A 19,231-nucleotide genomic window follows, 5' to 3' on the forward strand; every position below is an offset into this window, starting at 1 on the left:
TGTCCCCATGATGCTGGTCCTATTCTATGCATGAACACAAACCTAATCCTGCATTGCCCAAAAAGAACATGGAAACTGAGTTCTGACACTGTCCCCACCAGAAGCAGAAGGCCGTGTTTCACATGTAAAGAACTGAAGGATGAGAAGAAGAATATTTCTTCCTCTGGTGATCCAGCAAGCGCTGTTTGCAACTTCAAGCAAGAAACTCTCGATGAGATGCTCACCTGTCTTAGGGTAGTCATTGCCCATTTCCAACAAAGTACAGGTGCCAACATCCATCACAGAAAGCTGCTTCTAAAACTGCAAAACTACCTTAATAGCTCCTGTAGTGCTGGCTCTATTGGGCCTGTTGCCAGCCATTACGCCTAAGTACAGACATTCAAAAACCCCGAGGTGGAATTGGTCTAAGTTACATGGTTTTCTGTAAGTGGCGAGGTGTAGATCAGTAGTGAACAAAACAGGTATTTGCCCTTTGGTGGGGTGTGGGCAAATCTTAGCCCAGGTTCTGCCATTTTTAAACCAGTCTGTGCGCTGAACTGCTGTTCGGTTATGGATTCCGATCACTTACTTTGGTAAAGTGTAGTGTTTGTACCTGGCCTACAAGTTAAGCTCCTCCAGGTTTTTCCAACTTCTGTGCTGGCCCACTGTACCAAAGCAGAGCAATCCCAAATTCCAGATGTACAGACATAATCTAAAGCCCCCTTAGCTGCACTGAATTGTCAGCCAGGGCAGAGGGTTGGTCCTTAAGGTTCATGACTTGAAGTGGAGCCAGAAGTATCAAGTCTGTACATGCTGGCTCTTCCATTGCCATTCCCTGGCACTCCCTAGTAGATGCATCATTCCTATTAATCTGACCACTTAACACTAACACTGCAATGGGAGTTAACAAAAGCCCTGGTGACAATCCGAAAACCTTGCCAAGATACTAGATAATTTATGTGATGTGCTTTTTGTTAGGGTGGTGATTAAAAAAGGTGAGTAAAGTAATGGAATTTCACATCTTTGGCCCCCACTGGAGCTTAGCTTGTAACCTCAGAGTCCCTACGTTGTCTGAAAATCAAAATCTGTATCTAAAATCACATTGCAAATCATCCAAATTATGGTTTTGTTCAATTGTGGAACTAAGAAGCTGAACTGAATAGTCTTGCCCAGATATTTGTGTAGTTGCAGTAGGTAGGAATGTGAGTGTGTAGAGATGAATCCCCTGGAAAAGCTTGGGACCTGAGCATTATACTTTGACAATATAATTTAAGCTCACGAACTGAGCTGTTGAGCTAGGTTGAAGGGATGACCCAGTTTCTGAACAACATCTGCTGATCCAAGGGAAGGAGCAGCTTTTTGCAACTTACAGACATGCTTGATTTATAAACTGTTTGTTTGTCTCACTAGTGTTAAGTGATACAGTCAGCTTGGGTAAGTGCCGAGTGGTTCCATTGGCTGCGTGTGTGTGGGTCCTGTTGGAATTAGTAGGAAGAACCTGTGCGCTCCAAATGGCAGAGTTGCTCCTGTGCTATCGGTACAGTTTACATAAGCAGGCTTTGGCATCACAGAGTTCCCTTTGTTAGAAAGTTTATTACCTCCCCCTTTCATGCACAAATCATACATTCTTTTGGGGCAGGCAGTCAGAAATCTGCTTCACTTTGCTCAAGTGGCCACCAGATGGCCCTGTAAGTGCACTGTTCTGCACACTATGGCCAGATGGCTAAAGTTTTCAGCCCTTCAATGAGGATCTCTTTGGGATAGTCTGGCAGGGTGAAGTTATGCTGGGCTGTGCCATGTGAGAGGGCTCTGCTTTATGTCAGTGTAAAAGGTCTCCTACAGAAGGAGAATTATATAGGCCCACCTTCTTAGAATGCTCAGGGCCAGCCTGGATAGGATGCAACAGTAAAGCCATTCCAAAATATCTCTTGAGCACCCAAATGTGCTAAGTTTCAGGTGGAGCAGACAAGAAGTCATTTGCACGAGCTGCTATGGTGATGGGGTCCCTTACAGTACCCAGAGAGGCCAATCAAGCTAGAAGAGCTTGATCCAAAGTCCACTGAACTCTGTAAAGATACTCACTTAATTCCAGTGAGCTTCGTATTATGCCTTGTTTGTTTTCAGTGGTTTACCAGCTTTTCTTGTGGGTTCAGCTTTCCATTTAGAAGGGGTGTGGCAGGTCATTCAAAGGCATTTCTATAGGTTCTTTGTGAGCTGCACTTGGGGTTTGGAGTTGGCTTATGGCCTTCTCATCTTCATGTTGTTGCATGCTATGCAAAGCAAGTGGCCTTTGGTTTGACTATAGAGTGCCTACTTCTCCTCTGCTGCCATAGGAATTCAAAACAATAGAGATGTGTGCAAGGGTAGGGAGATGCATTCTGTCACAGATTTTCATGGTTGCTGTTCTCTTCCTAGCACAGGGTCAGTTGTTTGCAGCTAGCCAGAATTTTCATCAGTCTGTCAACTGTCCAGCTCAGCTAAAGCAGATGGCTGAAATGCAGTCTTTTTTTTTTTTTTTTACCTTGTCACTTTGTCCTCAGAAGGCTTTTGTTTACTAGTGCTCCTTGTCTGACCAAAGAAACCAAAGGGCTAAATAATGATTTAGACTATATGCCTGCCTTAGAACCTCATCACATATTTAGATTCAAGTGACCTGGCCCTGGGACAGGGTGTGTGCAAGAGTAACAGGCCTATTTACCCACTTATTCCAGAACCAGTGGTAGGAAGGAACAACAAATAGACAAAGCCCTGGTCACATCCTGCCTTACAGACCACCATAGTTGCGCCTAGGGTAGTAATTTAGTTCTAGTATGTGCCACTCCTATCCACCCATGCACTGGGTGGGAGGTGAAGGAAGTATAACTCTGAAGGGTACCTCTTAGCCACAGTGGGCATCTGTACACACCACATGTTTTAATCATTAAATTAAATAGGTTTATAAAATTGAAACATTGATTTTGGAGCATTGCATCTATGTTTACATGCATTAGGTTTTCAAATGAATTAAGCCTTGGAGTGTCACATCTGTGTTTACACACACTAGGTTTTCAGATTAATTAAGCTGGATCTCTGGCTGGTGCTGCAGAAGAGCAGGATGGTTCAGTGCTGCCTCCCTGGCCCTGGGGCCCCCCACCCACCCTGTGCCCATGCTCTGCCACAGCTGTGGAAGCAGGGAGCTGGAAAACAAGAAGAAAAGAAAAAAAGCCACAGGAGAAAAAGGAAGTGGAAGCAATTTAAAAGCAAAAGCAATTTGAAGGGGTGAACTACAAAAAAGTTGCAGCACCTTCTGGTGGACAAAGAGGCTCATTACATGTGGGCAACTATTTTGGGCTGAGGGCTGCTCACTGAGTTTTGGGGAGCTGACAAGGGCCATGTGGTTACCACCACACCTTGACAGTTGCCCGGCCCCTGGTTGCCCTATTGGGACCAGAAATCCTGCCCCCAACCCCTGACCTTTGCCAGCGGAAGTCCCTCCCCTTGCCCTGGAATTACTCCTTTTGGGAGGAAGGGTGTGTGGCAAAAGGCTACCTCTGTCTCTCCCAAAAACTCTGCTTTGTGACAATTTGGTTAACATGGCCCCGGCAGAGGGCAGACATCCCATGTCTTTGGGTAACCTGAGTAGGATATGTTCCTGAGGGAGGGAGGAAACCTGCTCTTTCTGCCTACATGACTGACATCACATACCTGGGTGAGGGGCTTACACTCCCTATTGTTCTAAGTAATGCCAATCTGCCTGGGAGGCGGGCTAGAAACCCTGCCAGTCTGCCCAGCAACCAGTGATGCATTTCAATTTATTTGGCTGGCAGCCAACAGGTTCTGGTCTCCTTTGGACCAGGTAAATGAGGTCATAAGGGTGTGATGGGCTAGCTGGCAGTGACCTAGCTCAGGGGTTTTGAAAGGGCAAAAGATGATTGGAGGACTTGGGATTCCCTTTCCTCACCAATCTGGTAATAATTTGGCCCAGGGGTTTTGAAGGGGTAAAAGATGATTGGAGGACTTGGGATTCCCTTTCCGCACCAATCAGGCCCCAGAGACTCCCCCCCATGTCCCGCTTGGCCCCTTGGGTCACCTGGAGGGGGATAAAAGGGGCAGCATGGGCTGACTCAGGAGAGAGACCAGCGAGGGACAACAAGGAAGGAGCTGGTAAGAGCTGAGCCAGCAGGGCAGGAGCAGTGCCCCAGAAAAGCCTGAAAGAGCAGGACCTGCAGGCAGCAGTGGGACCCTCAGCAGCGCGGTGTGCAGCTGGCAGGAGAGGCTCCCCACTGGGCTCCAGGATCCCCTATGAGAGGCTGCAGCCAGCAGGAGAGGCTCCCCCCATTCCAGGAAGGATCTGAACAGCGACCTGAGGGGTTCCCAACTCTGATTCCAACTCCTCCAATCAGAGGCCAGGGAACTCAATGTGAGGCCGGGGCTCCAGGATGGTCAAGACCTCTAGCAGGCTAGAGTAGTGGTGGCTGTCTGGCAGTGTTACTGCCCACCATGTGGGAGACCTGGGTTCAAGTCCTACCTGAGCTGACTTAGGGTGGATGAGGTAACAAGAAGCAAATCTTGCAGTGGAAAGGAGCCATTGTGTTCTCTCCCCTTCCAGGTACCAAGGCCCTATATTTCCTTGTCATCTTGCATTTTGTGCCTTTTTATATTTCACAAATCCATATTGTTTGTGTTTTATGTTTTGTTAACCCTGTTTTTTGTCAGTGATTGTAAGTGCCTAACCTTTGTTGAATCCTGCCCCCTTGAGGCATTGTAGTGTCCACTATACCCTCTGATTTATGCCTGTTATGTTCCCAGTATTAAAAGGTATATGGTTAAATCCCCAATGGTGGTCTGGCTCTGCTCTATAGGGGGAGGAGAGTCCCTACACCTCCCACAGCACTTGTGAACCTGCTTTGATCTCTTCAATTGGAGAGGGGGTACCTCTTGGAGTACCACCTGGGTTACAAGGGCTATATAAGTTAAGGACTGCCCAGGAGGAGGGGCAGTGGCCATGATGAAAACTCAGAGAGAGAAGAACTGGACCTTCTCAAACTTCCTCTCTCTCTTGAAACTCATGATCAACGAACCTCCTGCCTCCAGAGGGAATCTCCACCTGCCTCTGGATGACATTCGTGAGTAAGCTACCTGAGATCTAACTAGATATATAGCTTGCAGTAACTCAGATGCGTGATCAAAGGCTATGCAGCCACCCTATTTGCTCAATGGGATTTCTCTAATATTGCTCTACCCTGTACCCTCTTCCAAACCTACTCCTTGTAATCAATAAAGTTCTCCTTTGTACCTAGCATGGGAGACTTATTGGGAGAGGGGCTAGATTATGCCTTGGAGTCCCCTTGGTTTGGCTAAGAGAGACCACTATTTGTGCTTCAGTCTTAGGGAAGCACCCCAAGTTCCTGAAGTGGGTCAAGTACCCATGAGGGCTACTAGGCCTGTGTTTCCCAGGGGGCACAGTGCCAGGATCAGGCCAGACCCTGGGTGGTGGCGGCACTACCCCCAGGCTAGTGGGCATGCTCCGGGAAGGGGGTTGGCTAGACGTGAGGCACTCAGAGCCTGGAAGGTGGTCGGGTGGCTCGGCCCAGGAGCACCCCCTACTGGCCTGCCATAGGGTTCTGCAATTTTGAAACCAGAAAAAAACCCAAATCATGGACAAAAAAATATAACATCTACTATAACTTATTTTAATTTTATTTAAAAATATTTTGTACCAATTTATGTGTTTATGAAGGGTATCTAGAGGTGACTGCATCATAGCTCAAAATACAGTCCTACCGTATGTTGTGTGTGGGCAATAAAGGGGTGTATGTGATGGGGTGTGATTGGGGAGTATGTGTATGTGGGGGGGTGGTTATGGTGGGTGGGTGTGGAGAGGTGTGGGGTATGTGGTTGGGGTGGAGATTGTGGGAGGGGTTGGGGTTATGGTGGGTGGGGCGGGAGAGAAAGAGAGAGATGGGGCCAGGCTGTTAGCTCTATCGCACATGGCTCTTGTGGACTGCATGAGAGCCTCATGCGATGCAGCCAGGCAGACCCTGTGCCCAGGCTCCATGCTCCCACCCCACTCTGCATCCCTGCCAGTCCCAGGGCACCTGTACAGGCTCCACACCCACCCTCCACCGCCATTTCCCTCTTTTCCCTCCCACACGCTTGCCTAATGCTCCTCCCACTGCCACCACTTCCTAAGGCCCCCCACACTGGTGGCACTTCCTGTGGCCACTGCCATTTCTCATGCTGCTTCCCATGGCCCCGCTGCACTTCTTCCCATGACTGCTGCTGCTTTCCCCACCACTCCCCATGCTGCTTCTCTCCCACCCTCCACCCCCACCCACTGCTTCCCACTCTGGCTCCAGTCCAGCTCAGCAAGCACCATGGGGCTCCCAGCTGCTGGGTGGTTCACAGAGGTTTCCCCCACTTCCTCTGTGCAATCTTATTTTACTTTCCAGTTGGACAGAGGGAGGCAAGGAACAGGTCCCAGGTCACAAGGCCAGAAGCCTCAGAGGCTCCCAGTTGGGGCTGTGGGTAGCAGGGGGATAGGAGGCTGGATGCAGCCAGGCAGGCCTTGCTGCTCAGCCACTGTGTCCTGCCACAGGCTTTCCTTGGGTCCTACTGCCGCTTTCTGCCTGTCATCTTTGACAGGCAGCCAGGGGCAGATCAAATTTAATTTTCTAAAATGTTTAGGAGCCCCATAGGTTGGATAGAATGGCCTTGTGGGCCGGATCTGGTGCATAGGCTGTATTTTGCCCACCTCTGTACTAGGCAAATGTAAAAAAGGAAGCTATTGCAGAAATGTTCAGGAGCTTGCCTCTCTGGATACCAGTAAGGGACCCCATCACCATAGCAGCTCGTGCAAATGACTTCTTGTCTGCTTCACCTGAAACTTAGCACATGTTTGGGTGCTCAAGAGATATTTTGGAATGGCTTTACTGTTGCATTCTATCCAGGCTGGCCCTGAGCATTCCAAGAAGGTGGGCCTATATAATTCTCCTTACGTAGGAGACCTTTTACACTGACATAAAGCAGAGCCATCTCACATGGCACAGCCCAGCATAACTTCACCCCGCCAGACTATCCCAAAGGGATCTGCATCACTGAAATTGGTGGGAGTTTTGCCACTGACATCAGAGGAAGTATAGTTGGTTCTTTAGCTATTAGGAAAGCCAGTTCCACAGAAATCAAGCCTTGATGTTGATGAGAAAACCGTGATCATTTTATGGGACTTTACCGAATTTACTTCCAGACATACAGAACAGCTAATTGCCATCCTTAGGCAAGCTTTCTACTGAGGAATGTCTCAGTGTACATACAGTAGTGTTGTTTCTACAGCACAACCTGTTTCAGACAAAGATTGAGCTTGTTATGTCTCCTGGTTAATAGCCAGCTTTGTGAATTCCAAAATGAGAGAAAGAAACATTTACACAACAACAAGTGTGAGACTCAGTGTAAAATTGTTTGAATTAATAAATCATAAATAGTTGAAGAGATTTTTCTTCTAAAGCTTTTCATGGGGTGTAGAGTAAATTCTGCTCATCTACATTTTCTAAATCTAGAGAAACTATATACTGCAATAAATCACTGAGTTTAAAGAATTATACCAGGGAGTAGGATTTGTCCCTTCTTTGTTTATAACACAAATGTGAATGAAATGTCCAGAACAAATCTAAGTAAGAAGTCAGGTTATTGTAGTGTGTATCAATGGGTAATCAAACAACTCAAGAGCTTTTATCAGCACACTCAAAACTGAGCAGTGCTTGGTGGTACTGAGGGAAGAATCTATTTTGAGCTGGACTTGGTATAATATTTACTTGTCTACAGTATTTGTACAATGTTCCCATTGCACAATTTGCACATAGAGTACAATAGTATTACAAACTCTGTGTATAACAATCCTCTACTTATAATAATTCCAACCAGATTTTTTTCATGATTATGATGCAGTAAAATAACTAACTCTATTAGAGCAAATGCCCTCTTAATGAACTTTTCTCTGGGTGGCACCGGAGTTCATTGTAATGATGAGGTAGCATGGCATATGACTGAGATATATGCTAAAGAAATAACAACAGTCGGAGTTCCATGCGTAATGGGGTTTTTTTGTCCCGTTAGCCAATAATAAGAATTTTATAGTGGGTGTTAGAGACATTGAGCTGTTTTTAACTTCTTAGCCTTGCATTATTACTCATTTACAGTTAACCTGCTGGTCCCTTTACAGATCCCTGTTCTGCCAGCAGTTCTGGAGCGTAGATACCACAATCCGTTGCTTCACACAAGCCAGGGATGCCTGCAGGACCAGGAAATCCAGGCTGCCCAGGAGGGCCGCTGTATCCAGGAGGGCCTGTTGGGCCTGGCTGGCCATCTTGGGCAGTAGCAGGATGTCCAGGAAACCCTAGAGAACAAGAATGAGATCAGGAAATGATATTAAAGGATGAGGGAAACTTGAAGGAGTTGAATCCTTCCTCCCCAAACCAGGGGAGGTTCTTCTTCTCACGCTGGTGTGAGGGAAGAGTCTCTGTTAGCACTGGTGGAGTTATACTTGTGTAAAACCAAAAGCTGAATCAGCTCATGGCATGGAGACATTCAGGAAAATCAACAAACTGGGAGGGTTAAAAGGGGCAGTGAGAAATTTAGCTGCTGACTCAGGGGGAATATTCATACCCTCTCCACGAGCCAATAACAGTGTTGGCTTCTCTGACCTGTCTGAACCTTCCTCCCCTCCCCATGTACACAATACATTCACATAAAACAAAGCTCCTTCACAGAACCCTGTTAAATCAGTACAAAGTATGGCTTCTCGTTCTATGCAAGCCAAAACCACAGTGCAAGCAGCTGAATACATTTAAAAAGTGTTGGGGAACATTGGGTTCTCTGCACAGTCTTGTACTAACAAGTCCTATTTTATTAATGCCCTGCTTCAAGGGGTGGAGAGCTGATTTTTTTCCTTATAAAAAAGTCAAGAGAAAACAGTTGCAAGGGATGCTCTGCTCCCTTTTTCTTGAATATTCCTAACAGCTATTCTCATGATATTACCAAGATCCTCACAATGTCATCATTAGCACTGGCTGCCATCAAAACCTTCACATTTTGCAGAAAGAGAGACAGAAACTAGCAAGTAGTAAACTTATACTTAGAACAAAAAAGTCTGTAGGGGATATTGTGAATAGCCTGAATAATGTTGCATATTTGCACTGAGGCTTGTAAACATTTTTCTGTACAAAACACAGTGATTCAAAAGGTTGCGTATCAACGGTTCATGGCTGAATCTAGGAACATCTTTGTGGTGAGAATAGAAAGAAGTAGAGTGCAAGGGAGTTTAAAAATCCTCTGATGATACATTTGGCCATCATTCATTACCTATAGACCCCGGAGGTCCATCTGGTCCAGGGAGCCCTTTACCCAGATCTCCTCTATCACCTTTCTGGCCTTTTTCTCCTATTTGGCAGAAAACATATAAAGAAATGAACATGAGACTTGCTTACAGAGGAGTATTCCTTATCAATCCATATAGAAACATTAGTTTCTCTACCTGGTTCCCCAACTTCTCCTTTAGCTCCAGGAAATCCAGTAGGTCCCCTGGAGCCAGGTTTCCCAGTAAGTCCAGGACGACCTGGTTTTCCCTGTTCAAATAAATATGAACAGCTTTAATTTGTAAATAGCCCAAGCAGTGTGCTTGACTTCATCATATTTGGGAAAACAAAAGAAACCAAGAAAAAACAGAAGGGGTAAGAAATGTATCATCAGAAGAAAGGAAACAAATGTCTTCAAAGTTTCATGCCAAAGTACATCAGAGTTTACCTGCCTTTTTTCCAGGTGGTCCTGCCATGCCAGGAAGTCCTGGGGGTCCAATTAGTGTCAGATTAGCAGTGGGACAAGCGCTGGCACATTTGTATCTGATACCTGCTGAATATTGGGCTATCTGAGCTATGATCACATTACGACACAGTTCATACATGTGCTCCTCAGGCATTCCTGGCCCCTAAGAGGAAAGTACTTATTTATAACACAAATAAAACTGATATCCTATTGAATAACACTCCAGGGAATTCATTATACTGTAACTCAGTAGTGCTCAACCTCTCATTTTCAGGACAGATCAAGCCTGCAAAGCAGCGTCATCCAGCCGTGGGGTCTCCATGGGTTCAGAAATTTGGCATGGTAAGAGTGTTAATTGCTCTCAGAGCTGTAGCAATTAATGCTGCCACCCTTCCTACACCATCAAATTTCTGGGCCTGTGGAGAGCTCTAAGGTCCAGATGATATGGCTCCACATCAGGGGTGGGCAATTATTTCAGGAGGAGGGCAGCTTACTGAGTTTTGGCAAGCCATCAAGGGCCGCAAGACAGGCAGTTGGGGCAAATAAATATTAATGTTCTAATTTTTTTAGGGTCCTCGTGGGCCAGATAGAATGGCTTGGCGAGCTGCAGCCAGGCTGCATTTTGCCCACCCCTGCTCCACATGCTGGTAGCACCAGCATGTCATCATCCTGTGGTAAGATCTGGCACGCAGGGTCACACTGTGGCCAGATCCAGTATGCTGGGTTGTGCCAGTGTGTGGGATAACACCCATGGTCTAACCTCACATGCCAATCCTGCACTGAATAAGGCCCATGGACAGACGCTGCTGTGGACTGGTCCCACGCCACCCATCTGGCCTGCCGGGCTGCTATAAATAAATATTCACCAAATAATTGGATGAACGGTATACAGCTTTTGGTTTGTTCAGAAACTGCTCAATTTGACTTTTTCCCCATGTGCAATGGGTCACCACAGTCATGTGGTATCTATTCAGGGCAAATTTTTAGGAAGGATAATAAGAAACAACCCTTGGCAAATGGTAAGCAACAAATATTGACTGGAAAAACATCCCTGTGTGCATCAAAAGTTGTTGACTTTTTTCTGGAAGGTTTAGACGGGGATGGACTGGCTGACCTCCTAATGTCCCTTCCCACCTCTTCTATGACTGTATTGTCTGCATCTATGGCTGTACAAAGAACAGGCATCAGTACATCAAGCCATTAGCACCAACGTTAACAAACGGAGAAGATGATGGAAGCAAACACCTATTTGTAGGAATCTAAACAAATCTCATTTTTCATCTTTAATTAAGCCAACATTTCAGGCCCAAAGTGATCCCCTCCTTATCAGAAAATGATCACTGCATCTTCATGGCATCAGATTTCATAATACTGTAAATTCTTGTTTGTTCAGCAGCTTACCTGAATGTAGACACCAACATTTCAGGCCGCTTGGCACTGGTGTTTGCTTCATCCCACTTCTAAAAAGTGTTCGGTTTTGTTGTTGTTGTTTTTAAATGGATCATATTGCTTCTGAACACATCAAATAGTAACAGCAGCAACCTTTGCATTAAGCTTTATTCAGAAATGCAGCCAAGGCTTTACAGACAATGAACAGACCATGAATTTGGGGACATGGAGATTATATAGGAATGTGATTCTTTTTTTTTTTTAAGTTGTGGGGAACCTTGCTTTACTTTTCGTACCTGCCGGCTTATTGGTATATGAATTTAGAGCTGGTTAAAAGTGCTGACAGCTTTAAACACTGAACTCCTCTCACGATCTAAAGAGCAGACCGAGTACTGGCACCAGCTGTGCTACCCCAGGAAGTGTGCACATATGTTAATAAGGAGCAGGGACTTTACAATGTAAGGGCTGATGTGTAGTAAGTGCTCAGATGCCTGTAACTACCCCAAGGTAAGTAAAAGCTAAACTGGGGCAATTTAGCTTTGTTTCATCCAAGCTGCCTTATTTTATTAGCTTTTACTTACCAGAGGCTCATTGCAGATGCATTAAAAGTGACCTTGCACCAGCTGTTCCATAGTAAGTCTCCATTCCCTGCTAACTCATTGGAAACTGAGCACCTGCCCAGGGTCAGCCTAAGAGTACAAAAGAGGGCTCAGAGGCAGCGCTTCTGTGTTTACTCCTAACTTTGCTGTGATCTTGTGATATGGTCTAGGGAGAGTCTTACAACTTCATTATGCCTCTGAGCTAACCTGAAGGACCATTTCTTTTAGTGAGTGAGCAGAGCAGTCTATGTGACTGTTTGATCTTTGGCCTCTCTGCAGAGTTTTTTTTCAGCAAAAACATTGAGCTGAAAGTAATTTGTGATTTGGCCACTAGGAAAACTGACCTCTGATAAACCAAAGCAAAGCAACAGCCACTAGAGAGCAAAACCTCCCTGGCCCTTCTGATCCAGGCTAGACTTGTTCTAGAGACAAAGATAATAGACTCTATTATGTCTGTCTCCTGTCCTGAGAGCAGGATAGTTCTTCTGGGATGGAAGATCTGAACAGACCGGCAGCTTTCTAAAGCATGACAGCTATATAAGCAGAAAAGTGGATGGGGGGGAATCCTGATCCTCACAAAATCAGGAAGAAAGGGAAAAAAAGAACACCAGAGCAGCAAGAACTGAAAAGGGAACCAGCATAGAAAAGAGAGGAGATAAAACATACCTCAGGCCCACGAGGCCCTGGAGATCCAGGGGGACCAATTATTCCATTCTCCCCCACAAAGCCTGGAAAACCTCTTGGACCAGGTAAACCAGGGACACCTCTTTGGCCTTCTGGACCAACCAGACCAGGAGATCCACATTCTCCTTGCTGTTAGTGGAAATTTGAAAGAAGAAAATGAACAAATGGGTATCTATTCCTCCACCTTCCTCCTTTTCCCTATCTACTCTTCTCCATTGTTCTGTCTGCTTACATGTATAACAAGCATGCCTGTGCTCATTCAGCACTGTATGTAGTGTTATAAGACAGTCATATTTAGAGTTTCTGATGAGCAGTTGTGAAACCTGGCATGTCAGGAAGCCAAGTGCCTTCCTTCTCCGCACATTGGAGGGGAAGTGCTTCAACTCAGAAAATTAATTTGCTTGTCCAGAGTATTGATAAGTGATCATCTCTGCTCACTACCTCCTGCTGTGTGATGTGTTTAATAATTTAGAGCAGCACATCCAGGAAAACTGAATGATCAGTTTTATATTGATGACCCATTCAATTACTAATCATTCAATTGATTAATATGCAGGGTGGTAGATCACTAAGAGGAGTTTTCCTGAATGGCTCATGCAGTTGTAACTCCACCTTGATTCCTGCTACATGACTTTCCTTTGGCTCTTTCGGGAAGGGTTTTCATAGGAAAAGGGCTCACTTCAAATCAAAATTCTCAAGTCTCACATGGGTAGAACCAAAGGGATATGGAGGGTACAGTTGCACCCTCCTTTTTGGACAATGCCACAAGAGCAATAGCCAGTAACTTGTAAGTCCCCAAAGTAGGTAATAATTCTCCCCACTCCTTTCACCTCCATGCTTAGCAAAATGTCCCCTCCCTGGCCCACTGCTGCCACTGTCCCTAGCTGGCCCAGGGGTGGAAGGAGCTCCATAGTCCCCCTTACCCCACTGTGTTTGGGCTACATGGGGAGCTAGGCTGCTTGGGGGGAAGCAGCAGCAGGGGGAGACATGTTCTCCCTCCCTGCTCCCCCCCTCCAGCTCCCCCCAGACCAAAAGCAAGCTCAGGGAGGGGAAACAACAGGGCTGTCCCCAGCTGAGCCTGGCTCCCCATGTGACCTGGCTAAAGGGAGAGGCAAGAGTGTCTCAGAAACCTTCCCCCACCTCTCACACCCTGTCCCTGGCTCAGCTGAGGCCAGTGACAGTTGTGGGCAGAAAAGAAAGGGAATGGGAGGAGAGGGAACATGCTGCTGAGCATGGAGGTTAAGGGATGAGATGGGTTATGGGGGAAGGAGCCTTAGCCAATCTGAGGACTTAAAAAAATCCCCAGCTGCTGTTCTTGCACCATGGTCTGCCTGCTCTTGTTGCTGGAACGGGGGGGAAGGAGGAGGATATGAGATTGGGGTATAGCCACTCCAGCCGTCTCGGTCGCTGTTCCCACAACTCCACTCTGCAAACTCTTGGATCCTCTCATCAGATCTTACCATATAAAACACCAGCCCCATTAATGAACTGATTACTCCCACTGCTTTATGTCCATTGTAGTCCAGCAGGCAAGCCACTTGCATGTTCATAGCACTGATATCACATAAGCAGGATGCAAGCTTTGGGGCTTTCTTCCCCCTCCCCCACCAACTCCAGAGCCAGGGCAAGTTTTGAATCTGGGATTTAAGCATCAAGAAGCTGATTCTGGTGAAGGTTTATGTTCTGTGTTGCACACACCAAGGAGCAAGCCCTTGACTTGGCACGCAGCATGAGTAACCAGATTCTCCTCAGTCTGTGGAGCAGCAGCCCTGAGGTGCAGTGGCTGTAATCGTTGAGCTCCAGTACCCCTAATGGCTGGCATGCTTCTCATAAGCAAATGAGGAATAACTTGTGGGCCATGCTAGCTGCAGTCCACAGCAAATATGTTATGTGCTGGAACACGGGGAGCCCCTGCAGAATACAACTCTGCTGCCCGTCTTGGAGGATGGAGCTCCTTTAATTCTGACTTCTCATTTCTGAGGCCAACCTGTTTCCTGTGAAGGAGCTTCCCTAACAATGGGAGTCAAACAAATAATTCCTCATGACTCATCACAGCTACAATGGGCATTAAAGCAAAAAGCACGACATACTTGGCCTTTGTCTCCCCTGTCCCCGGGATCACCCTGCAAATTGAAACAATAAAAAGTCAGCTCATTGGGGTTAGTATTTGCAAGGGTCTTGAGCACTGTAACAGGGGGCCTGCTCCGGGCCAATCTCACTGTGGCCCACCTACCTGTTTCTGGGCTAACCGCCCACGTTCTCACCCACCATGCTTTGTTGTTAATTAGTTAAATAGATGTAATTAAGCAGGAGGCTGACCATTTCCTGCCCCAATGCCAGGGGGCGCTATCTGCAGCTACTTTCCTCCCCTACACCGCAGCCCAAGCCTCGCAGGTGTCATCATAATCACCAGCCCCCACACTGGGCCCCAGAATCCTCCTGATTGAACCCCTCCTGGATTCTTCTCCTCAGGCGGTCTCATCCACCTTCATACTAGGCAGCATAGCTCCCTGAACTGCTTCCCCTTCAGGTGTGGTCCCCCCGGGACCATCAGCTTACTAGCCCTGGCCCACCTTCAGACTAGTTGGGACCCCAGGCCCTCAGCTCTTGGACGTTCCTCATGGTGGGCCCCTGGCCCTTCGACCCTTCCAGTCCTGGCCCCAGCATTGACCAGTCAGGGGAAGTGCAGACAGGCCTGAGTCTATGGCCTTTCTCTCTCTCCGGGGATCCACCCTCCAGGCCCTCCAAACAAGGGGTAACCCAACCACTTGTGGGGGGTAGGGGTTAAGGCACCCCAACCCACCTTTCAGCAGGGTGGTAACTGGTGTGGCATTTCCTGGGGGCTCCTGCACCACTGAGAGCCCCACCCGGGCACCCACTCCCAGCAGGGTGCAGTTTTAGGTCATGACCAGGACCAGGAACCTCCCAAACATCCCCTACCTCCAGGCAATGTTCTTGCCTCACCTCCAACAGCAGAACTGCCCCGTTTATATGGGCAGCCCCAGATCCAAAATGGCTGCCCTCATCAGGCACCTGGCAGCTGCCAGCTCCAGGCCCCCAAAGTGGCAGGCACATACAGTGCCCTGCCACAAGCACCATCTTAAATTTCCTAGGGCATGAGCTGTACCTGGGATCCAGCATCCCCAGTGTCTCCTTTTCTTCCAGTATCACCCTGTAAAGGAAGGAGTGCAAGACATAGCATTGTATATTTTGGATATACATGGATAGAAGGTATGATCTAGAGTCTAAATCACACTGTCTTTTTCCCTAGAACTGCCACTGCCTTGAAGAGTGGCCTAGGGCAGCATTTCTCAACCCATGAGTCATGACCCAAAAGAGGGTTGCAAGATTAGATGAAAGGGTCGCAAACAAACTTTAAAAATGGTCTCTCCTTTCAGTATGAAAAAACATAGGAAACTGTGGGTTTTCCCTTGCAGGCTGGCTGAGTTCCAGCCTGCGAGTGGCTGCTTGGGCCCCTCTGCCCCACACACACCAAACCCCTGCCCCACACACCAGTGGGCTGAGGCCTGGGGATGGGGGGCAGTGGATTGGGAGTGAGGGGCACCAGCAGAGCCAGGCAGCTGGTTTGTACTTAAACTATTTACTGGGTCAGGACTGGCCATTGATGTTTACAAATGGGTTCTGGTACAAAAAAGTTGGAGAACCACTGGCTTAGGGCAAGTCATAGACATTCTTTGTTATTTGTTTTCCTCATCTCTAAAATGGAGATTCATTTTTCAGTGGAGTGTAGGGAGCACACGTTATTTGGTAAAGTGAGGTCTATGGATGAAAAGCACCCCACACCCATATCCAACAAAGCCCCTTCACCCCATCCACAATTTTAGGATTCAATGGGCATGCCTACACAAGACATTTACTGCGGAGTTACCTAACTAGCTCTGCAGTAAATGTCTTGGTGTCTACATGTGCAGGGCTGTTAGGACAGAGTAAACTAATTGACTGTGCTGCAGATAGTGCTTGTAAGGTTTTTTTTTGTTTTTATTTTTGTTTTTACTCTGAATCAACACATGTTTAGATGTGGATGCAGCTGGCTTGGGGCATAAGGGAACTTCAGCGCAGGGACTGCCTGCCAGCTAGCCCCATACTGAAGCACCCGCATGGCCCAGCCAGCCCCTGTGTAGCAGGTTGAGCTAGGTCAGAGCAGCCCTGAGCTGGCAGGCTGATCTCCCAGACCCTCTGCCAGCTGAGGTTGCTCTGACCCAGCTCCATGTGCTATGGTCCCAGGTGCACATTCAAACTCCAGCATGGTATGCACATTAATTGCATGTGTAGATCTGCCCAAAGTTCAGACAATCCTCCTTGTCATCAAAAATAGCTCCTCTCATGATCCAGATCCACAAGAGTACAAGAGGGTACTTGAATGTGATAATAGATTTCCTTCTACCTTAAAGCAACAGTTCAGGCTTCCTGAGAATCCCCTATCCCTGCTCAGCCCAGGGAATATAGCACTGGGATGGTGCATAAATGCTGACCTGCTGTGTGGCAGCAGAAGCATTATTATTTTGGTGCATGAATCAGGTTTGAGGAATCTGAAAGAGTGCCTGAGTTCTCCCTCAGAGCCTGGGTGGTATGTCATACTTAGTTCTAAGTGTCACGACCTTACAAAACCCAAATGAAATCTCCTTTCACTGTAACACTCCAGAAAACCTTGTGTATTGTAAAACTCATCCATAAATCAGAGTGGTACACCAGTACCATTATGAAGCCATTTCTGTGCAACAGCATATTTATAGTTGCCTTTCTGAAAAATATACTTCAAAAGCAAATAAACCATACCTTTGGGCCTTGATCTCCAGTCTCACCTTGAGCCCCCTGTGGGAAAGACAGGCAACAAAATGAAATTATACCCAGGGAAGACTGAAGTAACCATTTGAGTTGCTCATTAGTAAGCTGGACTTTTACCTTTTGGCCTTTTATTCCTTTAGGACCGGGTTTACCTGGTATGCCAGGATCACCCATCGCACCTTTGGCTCCCTGCGTGGAAAAGAGACAGAGAATCTGTAACTGTTTTCCACAAATCCTGTTAAATTAGATTTCAATACCAGTTTTAGTTTTTTTCTTTTTTGTTGCTTTTTTAAACATTTAATTTGAATTTAGATGTTGGGCTCATTCATGATGTCATGGTCTTCACAAAGTCTCCTTGCTAGAACACATCTGGTAGGAAAAGAAAAAGTCTAGCAAATCTTCGAATGGAACAACACACTTATGGAAACAGTGAATTATCTTCAGCATAGAATAAACCTAAATGGTAAAATATGGTGACTGTTTGAAAACTATATTATCCTTGTACTTAAATTCATTTAACATGTGCACTGTGTTTGGTTTATTCCCAGATGTATTTAGAGTGCTGTTTACTTGGGAGTCTGATTCTTTAAGATACCTTTTTCTTGGTGCACTTGAGAAATTCCAGTCACCTGATAGGGCTCCCAGCTGCAGGAATGCATGGCTCACTCCCGAAGCTTGCTACTTGCTGGTGCAGGGGGAGCCCAGGATTGGTTGACAGATCCTACAGAACAACGGCCCCAGGTGCCATCCCTTTACCATAGGGCAGTGTCTGCAAGTGGGAAAATTATCTGCTTGTAGATCTATGCCTCAAGAATCCCCTGCAGGGGATTCTTGGGGTGCTCATTTCATGCTGTTGCACCCCAATCTGTGAAACCTGCACCCCAGCCCATGAAACCTGCACCCTGGGAATCCCCGGCAGGGGGATTCTCATGGCATGCAATAATCAGACAGACATCCTTCCCTATAAGGCATCAGACCCTTGACTATGTTTGGTTGTGCAAATAGTTTGGGGCACTTGGAGCATGAGAAGGGGCAGGGATATCTGTTCAGTCACAACTTATAAAAATATTTATGGCAACATAAGGGTAATGTCTGTTTGCACCCTAAGACTGTAGCTGGATTCTGAGACAGGTTAAAAAGTTTTCTTGCACTTTGAAGATAGCTCTTGTGTGGCTGCGTAAGAAGACTTCCTGCCACTCCCTCCACCTCTGCATGGCAGCTGGGAATAACAGCATTCTCCACTCCAAGCAACCCTGGATGACCAAGTTACCTCAAAGGCCTCTGGCCCCCTCCCACTCTTACCAACAAAGGTGAGTGATTTTCCCACATCACTCCATGGCCCAATACAGTTCTGTCCCCAGTGCAGTGATGGTCCTCTTAGACTCATCTTAGCCCAGGATGAACATCTTGTTCACAGAAGAATTTTGTCCTATGTGGTTTTCTGAAGGGCATAGCTCTTGGGAACACAGTCACCTCTTGCTATATCCCTTACCATGGAGCCTGATCTTCCTGGTGGTCCCTTGGGACCCTGCTCACCTTTGTTACCCTGTCAAGAGAGCCAAAAGCAAATTAAATCTCTGGGGTTTTTTTTCCTGAAGACAAATCACCAATAACACAGTCCCCATTTTAAGAAGGGGTGGAGAAGTTAAGAGAGGGTTCAGAGGACTGTGATAAAAATGATAAAGATGTTAGAAAGCAAGCTGTATGAGGAAAGGTTGAGAGAACTAGGTATGATTAGCTTGGAGAAAAGGCAATTAAGGAGGGGGATGTGATAGCTGTCTTCAAATATCTGAAAGACTGCCATAAGGGGGGAAGAGGGGGATAACTGTTCTTCGCTGCACAAGGTAGCATGTGAAGCAATGGCTTCAAAGTAGGTTTAGATTAAGTATCAGAGGGTGCATCTACACAAATTGCGTTACTGCGAAGTTGAAGCTGTGCTGTAAAGCATCACCATCTACACATGCACCCCTATTAGGTTG

General features: G+C 46.7%; 1 protein-coding gene across 1 annotated transcript in view; it reads right to left on the reverse strand.

Moving 5' to 3' along the window:
• Window positions 1-9,428: 9,428 nt before the first annotated feature.
• The window catches only part of LOC109301287 (collagen alpha-1(IX) chain-like), a 35,767-nt gene continuing 25,964 nt past the window's right edge, over window positions 9,429-19,231 (reverse strand). Inside the window, exons 18-24 of the mRNA XM_019522351.1 lie at window positions 18,745-18,798; window positions 17,370-17,441; window positions 17,244-17,279; window positions 15,574-15,618; window positions 14,537-14,569; window positions 12,429-12,575; window positions 9,429-9,937 (exon numbers count right to left, since the gene is read on the reverse strand). Of these exons, the coding sequence (XP_019377896.1) occupies window positions 9,746-9,937; window positions 12,429-12,575; window positions 14,537-14,569; window positions 15,574-15,618; window positions 17,244-17,279; window positions 17,370-17,441; window positions 18,745-18,798 (579 nt within the window). The 3' untranslated portion in view covers window positions 9,429-9,745. The remainder of the gene's footprint in view (window positions 9,938-12,428; window positions 12,576-14,536; window positions 14,570-15,573; window positions 15,619-17,243; window positions 17,280-17,369; window positions 17,442-18,744; window positions 18,799-19,231) is intronic.

This window comes from Gavialis gangeticus, unplaced genomic scaffold (assembly GCF_001723915.1).
Source record: "Gavialis gangeticus isolate Ggan-Ray unplaced genomic scaffold, GavGan_comp1, whole genome shotgun sequence".
In the NCBI taxonomy this organism is placed as follows: domain Eukaryota; kingdom Metazoa; phylum Chordata; order Crocodylia; family Gavialidae; genus Gavialis; species Gavialis gangeticus.